This window comes from Solenopsis invicta, chromosome 16, assembly GCF_016802725.1.
Source record: "Solenopsis invicta isolate M01_SB chromosome 16, UNIL_Sinv_3.0, whole genome shotgun sequence".
Taxonomy (NCBI): Eukaryota; Metazoa; Arthropoda; class Insecta; order Hymenoptera; family Formicidae; genus Solenopsis; species Solenopsis invicta.
The window spans coordinates 23891037-23900431 of record NC_052679.1 but is presented as its reverse complement, the minus strand read 5'-3'; the positions used below and the strand labels follow the sequence as shown (position 1 = coordinate 23900431).

The window sequence follows — 9395 nt, the reverse complement described above, 5'->3', positions numbered from 1 at the left end:
CGCGGTCCCGTGCGCATCCGCGCCGCGCATTGCGCACACGTCATTGGCCCGACGGACCGACACCGTTCCCCCCACCATCGACTTCCGAGCCGGCAGGGATTCTCGATTCTCCTCCGACAGGATTCCGCGCGACGCCTAGGGACGCCCGAGGACCGAGGACGCCCCGCGGTATCCGAAGTATTAATTCGGATACTTCGATTTCGATGCTGTTAACGAGCATTGCTTCGGCGTCGATGTCTTGCTTCCGACACTCGGGCGGACACTAATTCTTTTATGAGTCGTAAAAATGAGGCCGCTTATTAATCCCGGTCATCTTGCCGCTCTTTTCGATCTTTATTATTCGATCTCCTAATTTATTGGTATTATCGCGTTTCTTCTGGTACGTATATTTTCTTTAACGTTTCGTGTTTAGCGAGAAATAAAGCAGACACGTGCTTGATATATTTATAACTTTCGGTACTCTTTTATCTTCCCCGGGTTTCCAACTATTCTTATTGAACTTATTTAGTTATTTAGCTAAATGCCGTTATTTCTCAATATGACATACCAGAAAAATATACATGAGCATACGTTTCTTAGAAAATTTTGGAAAGAATTTAAATTTAGCAAATTTGAGAGAGAAAGAGAGAGAGAGAAAATATTTTAAATTATTTTATTTATACATGCTATATCTAAGCAGTAATAAAAAACGTTCCAATAATTTAAATGCATGAACTTTATACATATATATATATAAATTTTAAAAATTTTAATTTTTTTGTAAAAGTATATTAACTCTCCTAAGCACATGACATCAAATAAATAAATTTGTACGATATCATATTAGAAACGTTATATCAACCTTTAAATAAGTGAGGTAAGCCATAGCACAATATTTTTTTTAAATATTTCATCTTTAGTTTGACAACAAAAGTCGTCGATTTTTTTACTTTTCTATTATTGATCACTTAACCAATTGAGGTGACAATGATTCATTTAAATAAATTCACTAAAATTGCATAATTTGATATTGAAGATAAACTTGTGTAAAGATTTAATAAATACTCTTATTCTTTCTTTGCTTTTTTATTATATAGTTTTTTTGGTATATTATTTATTTTGTTTCAATATTTTTCTTCTGTAATTTCAAAAGTCATTTTCTATTAAAAAAAATTATAATTTGAAATAATTATCCGTATTTTTTTATCACTTCTTTTATTTCACAATTAATATTTTGTAATGTTATGATAAAAATTTTAAGTGAATTTTATTTTAATGTATAGTATTGAATTTTTCATGTTTAAACACTTTGTTTTATCTGAGTTTTATATTTTGATAATAACCGACTTTAAAAAATAAAACAAAGAAATGCAAAATTAACCGTGTTTTGGAAACAAAATATAAAAAGTATTGTCCACAAGCCTTTAGATTTTTTTACATTCCTCTATTTGATTAACGTAAATTTAAATATAACATAATATAATAATAAAAAATATAACAATAATAATGACATCTTTTGGGATGTTGTTATCGTCTTACCCATATATTACTTTTAACTATCTACCTATTCAAAGGTTAAATTCATACACATATACATATAAATACACATGTATAATAAAATTAATAAAATAAAATACAAGAAAAAGTGACTTTTCTTGGTCGAAGCAGATCTTAATGTTTTTGTACCAATTATTAAATACATTTTTCAGTTTTAAACCGTTCTATCAAATTCTATTTTATAAAATAATAAGTTTAAAAGAAAGAACATAAAGGAAATATAGGAAAGTGAAGAAAAAAGGAAACAGCGACATAATAAAGTTATTTTTATTAATCGTCTCTCTCTCTCTCTCTCTCTCTTTTTATATCTGTTCAAGTTATTGGAATTATTGGAAGTTTTCTTATTGATTATTACTTAGTTATAGCACATATACGTACACACATATATTTCAGTCAAAACTAACTTGGACGCGCACTGGTTTAATAAATTCATGCGTCTACTGCCGGAATAAAAGCAGTATCGGTGTTTCGTGACAAAAGCCGTCTATAACTATTGAGCGATAAATACTTGAATTCGTAATGTGGGAATATTTCTTATGGCGAGCTCGTAAATGGGAAGCTTTCATTATTGTAGAATTACTTGGGGAGATTTTCCACCGAAAAATATTTTCCCGGCTGTCTAGTTATCCGGACTATTATTCATTCGCCTTCGTCTATTATTCTTCTGTGCCAGACAGCATCGCACGCAAAATGCACGATGCAATATAAATTCATTTAGCAGAGATATTCATTTCTATCTGCTTTGAAATCAAATATATGGATTTTTTTATAAATAGATGCCTTCTTTATAATTAGATCTTTCAAATTATCTTCAAAATCAGAATTTTTTATCTGTCGCTTGACTCTTTCTCGTGCTTACATATATAATTTAGTTATAGGAAGTTAGTAAGTTTTTTCAAACTAATTTCGAAAGCAAAACAAAGGTAGAACTTTTCCATGAATTAATTTCTCAACTTCACTAAACATAGTCCCTAAAGTCAACAATAAATAAATTATTAAAGTTACAATATAAATGTAATATAAAAACAAAGATTTTATATAAATATATTTATATTAAATTTCCGTTTATATACTGCATTCATATTTCTCTCTTATTTAAAAATAAAAAAACACAATTAACGTTGATTTCTTACGTAATGCGTTTTTTGAAATACAAAAATAAATGCAGAAAAAACTGTGTCAGAGAGAGGAGCAAAAAATTTGTACGAAGATATGAGTCGCGATAAGAAAATAATCTAACTTTGAATAAGTTTAAGTAGTTCCACGTTAGCAATGTTGGGAAAGAAGAGCAGACAAATGGGATACATTGCGGAGATGTAGCAGCACCTAAGGCGAGAAAGAAGAAGTAATGTTCATACTATTAACCCGGGGTAGCAGAAGAGTGAGAGAGACCTGAGCTGCTCCAGGATGCTTCGTTGAGCGCCATTACCTCGAGAATAAGAAATAATTGCATGGTACAGAGGGTCAAAGTCGTGAGAGCGACCTGCTGCTTGTGATCCGCCACAATACCAGCGACCTTTAATCTCATCTCGTCCGCCCCTATTTCTCTCCTTCAGTTCGCGACTCATCTATCTTATATCCTTGTGTACTGACCGTAAATACGGAAGCTCCAAACCGATTTTATCGCAAGCCAATCGACTGAGCCGAATCAATTGCTTTCTTGTATACCACGATAAATTGAAAGGGCGATAATGGTACCTGTAAGATCTGTTAACTTTTAATACATAGTTTTATATAAATCCTTTTGCTGAATCACGAAGTTACAGAAAGTTCACTTGTCAAACATGCTTTCTCTCATCACAGAAGTTCACCACTATTAAGTTCAGGTATATTATTACATAATTATTGTAATGATTGTTTAATATTTAATAACAAATTATTATTCATTTGTAGAATTAATTATTAAAAGGATTATAGTTGCATTACATTTATTATCAAATTTCTTAATGAAATTTTAATAAATATAAAATTATTATATTTTTTATAAAATTATTTATTTTTTTAAATTATTTTATTATAAATTTGATACTTGCACAAGTATTTTACACACATACATATTTTTTTACGGTACATTCGATAGATTTCTCTCTTACTAGTAATTCATAATTATTGTTGAAAATAACATAAACTTTTTTATCGTTAAATACCAATATGGATACGTATAGATATAGATATTAACAACAGTAAGTAATGCGTTAAAAATAATTTACCGGTCTTGCTGTATTTATATCTATAGCTTTTGTAAAGTATTTACTGGATGTCAGTATTCTTATCTGCTGTCAGTACTCAAAAGTATTATAGTAGCAATTTATGCTCTGTTGGTAAAGAAAAAGTATTCCAATATTGATATATCAAATACTGAAAAGTATCAGTACTTGGTATTTTCTTACCGACTGAGTAAAGTCTTGATAACAATTTATGAACAATGATTATTACAAATATTACTTATTTCATTATAAATAATGTATATTTATGAAATAGAATTATATATAATCCGAGTACTACTGAAATGTATTTTTATTTGTTATATAATTAACATACATCTGTCCATCGTGCAATCGGATCACGAAAGATGGTGCTTTATATCTGATATTGTTATTGTTACTTTATATTATTTATTGTCGAGACAAATTCTTGCATCTGAACATAACAAACAAAGAAATTTGTTTATCTTTATTTTTGTAATTAGACATTTGATATTTGTAATAGGTCTTAATTAATATGTAAATATAACTTTTCCGATAAATGTTACTTTAAACATTTATTTCATCTTCCACAAGCATACATATATTCAATCCATATAAATTAAATAGCATAAATAAAAGAAAGAAGAAACAAAAGGATAAAGAAACGTAATCAAAATAACTTAATTATTTTAAATGGAGATTGCTCAATATTATATGTTTATGTTATCGCTAAAATTAAACTGGGGCTTATAAATCGTAAATTAATGTACATAGTTGGAAACTTTATACGGCCAGGCTCAATAAAAGAGCAGTGCCGCGTTTCACCCAGAAGTCCGAACCTTGTGTTCCAGCTCTGAGATCTACAGCAACTACGAACACAGATCTCATTTGGTCGCCGCTCCTCTGGGGATAATAATAACAAGGACAGCTGTAGAACTCTGTGAAAGTTAAGCGATTGTTGGTTGTAATTGAAAGTCTGTTTCTTCTAGCAACCGCGGGCGTATTTGCGCGCGAAGAAAATTCAGAACGCGTTAAAATAATTCTGATATTTGCATGGTTATTTTACCTTTGACTTTCTTTTTAACTTGCTCGACGGGTCGAAAATGAATCACCGGCATGTTGCACACAAGTTGCATGGATGCGGGCTCGATAAGAATGCCATTCTCTTTATCCCAACCGGCGCCTTCCAGGAAAATGGATCGTATGTATACGCCATCCTAAAATTGTACAATTAGTAAAGAGTGAAATATACAACTGCTAATAAACGTTTGCAATTATTGTAATATAATATAATATATGTAATTACACGGAAAGTACAATTTTATTGCATGAAAAAAATTTAGTTATTAAGATACGGATCAGAAAATAATTTTATTAGTTTTAATTTTTAAATAATTTTATGTTGGTAAAAAATAATTATGGAAGCTAAAGCATCTTAATATTGCTACAATAAGTTTTGACAGTCTAGTAACAAACTTGAGCGTCCAATATAATTATTTTCATGGTCTAATATAATTATTTTCAGATTTGTATATTTCAATAAAATTATTTTTTCTGTATAATAAAATAATATATTCTTTGTAAACAATTTATATTAGTTTACTGCATTGGAAAAATTGATGGAAAGAATAATACAGCGAGTATAATTTATAGTAAAAATTTATAGAAAATTTCTCGCTCTTAATTTTACAATTAACTCAATTAATAATATTTTAATATATTTTTATTGCACGTTAAAAGTTAATTGTACGTAAGAACGATAGACTTTTCATCTCCAACTTTCTTTGTGACAGCAAAACAGTCACTTATAGTGGCTAATTTATATGAGAGATATTCGTATTAGCCAATAAGCACTATTATTCCAACAAGGAATGTAAGCTTCTTATAGTAAAACGGTGCTTGATATTATTCGTCCTGGACCAAAACTGTTCCGATGAGCAATTAGTCTAATCGCTTGTAGTTACCACAGGCGGCTCGATTATAGCAGACTCGTCCGTTGAGAAGACAGTAAACTCCCACGACAACGAATCGATAGATACGTTCCACAGTCTCGCCGAAGTTTGTAGTACCGCAGTAAGGAATCCGGTTGGAAATGTATACGCAGCTAGCCAGAAGAGCAATGGCGGATGAGTGGTTTGAGCCCAATTGGCGAAGTGCTCGACTCGATTGATTAGATCCCTCGTCCAAGCGCCGAGCAGTTTCAAAGACGGATACGCGGTCAGCCATAGAGACGGTACTCTGCCGTCGTATATGCACGCGAAGATTTCTTCTAGCTCCTGCGACATCAGCACCGTTCCCTTAATTCCACGCTGAAGTTCCTCGAGACTGTCGCGAGTTTTTGCCAACAGCGCGTTGTACCGTCCAATCTCTTGAAGAAGCACCACGTCCAACGGCGTTTTATGTGGTCCTATCAGTTTCTCCGTTGTCTCGTAATCGATCGTTTCCGGTATTTTCGAGAGAATATCGCTCGCGAGTTGCATTACCTGCAGGACGTAACGAGATTGATATAACCCCATCGATTATAGATTATAGACTCGACACGAGATTACTCGAAATAAAATTAAGTTATATGATGACGGAACGTCAATAATAGCGGGGAAACATCAATATCATGAGTTAAATTCAATAATGTAAAGCCTATTATATTTCTACTTACTTTCCGTTAACTTTCCGTTATTACTTATCTTTCTCTATCAAACAGGAAAGGTAAACTTCAAGTTCGATAGCTTCATTTACTTATACCTTTTTTTCCTTGTCTTCCTCCATTTCGACGCTCGCTACCTGCAACTGAAGACTCATGAGTGTCTGAAACATGTTTCTAGCCTCCATTATTAGGCAAGTGATATCCGCGTTTGGATGTTGACCAAATGCTTCTGGCTTGTCGATATTCGGCAGAATCGCGATAAAGTCGCGGTAGGACTCCAAGGAGCCATCGCGAGGTACGTAATAGGTGGGCAGTGATGACAAACGATAATGGGGAGTAATCAGGACGTCTTCCGTGAAATATTGCTGGATGTATGTCATCAACAACCGGCGATCCCAGTCGTCGGTCACGTGGCCACCATAACAAACACCTGCTATGAGATATTTCAAAGATTCCCACGGAGTGACTGGATATTCATCCAGGTAAATTTGCAGCAGGTTTTCGGAAATCTGGAACAGATATCCCGATGTTATGACAATTGTGCCGCTCCATCATCGGGCGTCGCTTTGACGAGACAAATTTAAACGTTATAAGAAACGTTATCGCTTGAGATTCCTGAGGTACGAACTTCCGAAATAAATTGCAGATAAATAAAAAGCTTTCTACGTTCGGGCTACTCTCGCAACTTTTGCTCGAAAATACCTCGAAATCGGAATCGTTAAAGCTGTAGACCACGTTCCAACCGAGTTGTTGGAATTTCTTCCGTTCTAGAAGAATAGAGTGGAAGAAGATCAGCGTGAACAGCAGCTTTTTATATTTAGACTTTTCTTGGCACAAGTCGAATTGCGTTTCGGTGATTAAACCGTAAAGGCGCTTCATGTTCGCTTTTAATCCTTTTGGCGGCTCGGTAGTCATTTTTATCCCGGCTTGAAGGATCGATATGGGAAACTGAGGTGTCGGACTTGAACTAAGCCATAATCTGTAAAAGAATTAAACGCTCAACTTTTGAAATATTCACACCGTTACATTTAATTGCGTTTATAAATATACTTGGATTTTCATAAATATTCTTCATAAATTTTATTAAAAGCATTTACTTTAATTAATAATAATCTGAAAAGTTTTTAAGAGGAAAAATTTATTAAATTCTTATTTTAATTATTTCATTATTAACGTCAAATTTAAAATTTTTAATACTTTCGAGACCATATACTTTTGGTATACTATATTGTGTGAAAATAGTATTACGTGAAAAATGTAAGACAATATTTCATAAATTTGGCATACCTAAATCTTGGATGTAAGGTTTGGCTGGAACCGAGTGTTTCTACGATTTTATCGAGCTTGGGCATCCAACTGAGCGAGAGGTGGCAATTCGCAAGAAATACCCAAGATCCTTCTTTGGCACCGATCTCTATCATGCTGCGTTAGAGAATAAAATAATATGAAAATCACTGGGAAATTTTGTACTAAATATTGATCCAAACTTTGGACATTAATATTATTAAGCTGCGATATTTAAAATTTTATTAAATGTTAGACGAGCTAAAGAATAAAGTACGGCAGCTTTAAGTCTCTTATCTCAAAGTATCTTAAATTAACCTTGTAGCAATAGAAGCTTGTCCTTGGCCTAGTGATAACGTCAAGAAATTAGCAGCCATGCCCTGATTGTCCACTAGCTGCGAGAGAAGCCCGGTAGGATCTACGCCGGGCGAAAGAACGAATATCAATGGTGTCCGCGCCACAGAATCGCTTAACACTGCTTTTAAATCGAGTACAGGAGGCTCCACGAAACTCTGACTGAGATTGCGCACGATATAGGTCATGATACAGAAAGATATTCTGTCAGGTCGGCAGCTGCGGATGAATAACATTTTCTGAAACTCGGTGCACCCTTCCTCCCATTCGCCGACCAGCGATGCAGCTTCCGGCTCCGTGCTGATGTACCTGTGGATGTTAAACGGATTTATAAGATGTTACATTGAAATATATTTGCTAAAAATATTTTTGACGAGTAACATGATCATCATATTCAAATAAATAATTCTATGTAATATGTATATACTGAGAAAAAGAATTACTAAATTTTGCTAAATATTTATTTGAATACTTGCAGCGGAAATAATTTATTAAATGTAAATAAATATTTGTTTAGAGCAAAAATCACTAATGCAATTTAACTAGCATTTTTTATTGAATAAACATTTATGTACCGTGAGTAAATATTTCATTGCAAGCATTTGAATAAATTTTTTCCTCAGTACGTATATAATCTGTATATATACCCAACCGTAAAACACGATCATTTTGAGAGACAGAGTAGCTCCTTGAAATAATCGAACTCGTGTTTCGTGACTCTTCATAATTTTAAATTATTTCCGAAATATAGGGGATGGGAACAGGTTACATAAATAGACTTTGTATAGTTATAATTATTTTTTTGAATATGAATTATACATATATATGTATATAATGTACATATATAAAATAAATATGTACAAGTAATTGTAAGTATATTTATATATGTGTATATATACACACACACACACATATATACATATATATGTGCGTGCGTGTGTGTGTATATTCATGTACGTATATAAAAATGTATGCGTGTGTACACATACACACACATACTTATAATTATTCATAATAAAAGAAATTAATTGTATTTTTCAAGTATCGATTTAAAAGACACACGCCAGAGCGTGTACAACGCGGCTCTCGTTCGGGAGCATAATACTATAACAAAACGGTATTAATAAAAATTTATTAAAAATTATTGTACTTAAAAAAAAATTTTATTTATTTTTTTAACAAAAAAGCTTTTGACATTGTATTGGTTAAAGTCTGTAATTACAGTCTTGTTCATAATTTATTAAAAAATTTGTAGTTAATACAATTTATATGTAGTTATTTAATAATAAAATAAAATTATTATATAATAATATGACAAAATAGTTCATACAATTGCGTTTTAAAATTTTATTATTATATTATATATTATAATTTAATTTTGCAGAATCTAC

At 32.2% G+C, this 9395-nt stretch overlaps 1 protein-coding gene across 1 annotated transcript in view; it reads right to left on the bottom strand.

Annotated features, from left to right (window-relative positions):
- Window positions 1-4288: 4288 nt before the first annotated feature.
- LOC105199816 (dynein heavy chain 2, axonemal) overlaps window positions 4289-9395 on the bottom strand; it is a 66676-nt gene continuing 61569 nt past the window's right edge. Inside the window, exons 57-63 of the mRNA XM_039458787.1 lie at window positions 7969-8313; window positions 7654-7788; window positions 7069-7345; window positions 6465-6875; window positions 5687-6205; window positions 4789-4939; window positions 4289-4660 (exon numbers count right to left, since the gene is read on the bottom strand). Coding sequence (XP_039314721.1) covers window positions 4506-4660; window positions 4789-4939; window positions 5687-6205; window positions 6465-6875; window positions 7069-7345; window positions 7654-7788; window positions 7969-8313 — 1993 coding nt within the window. The 3' untranslated portion in view covers window positions 4289-4505. The remainder of the gene's footprint in view (window positions 4661-4788; window positions 4940-5686; window positions 6206-6464; window positions 6876-7068; window positions 7346-7653; window positions 7789-7968; window positions 8314-9395) is intronic.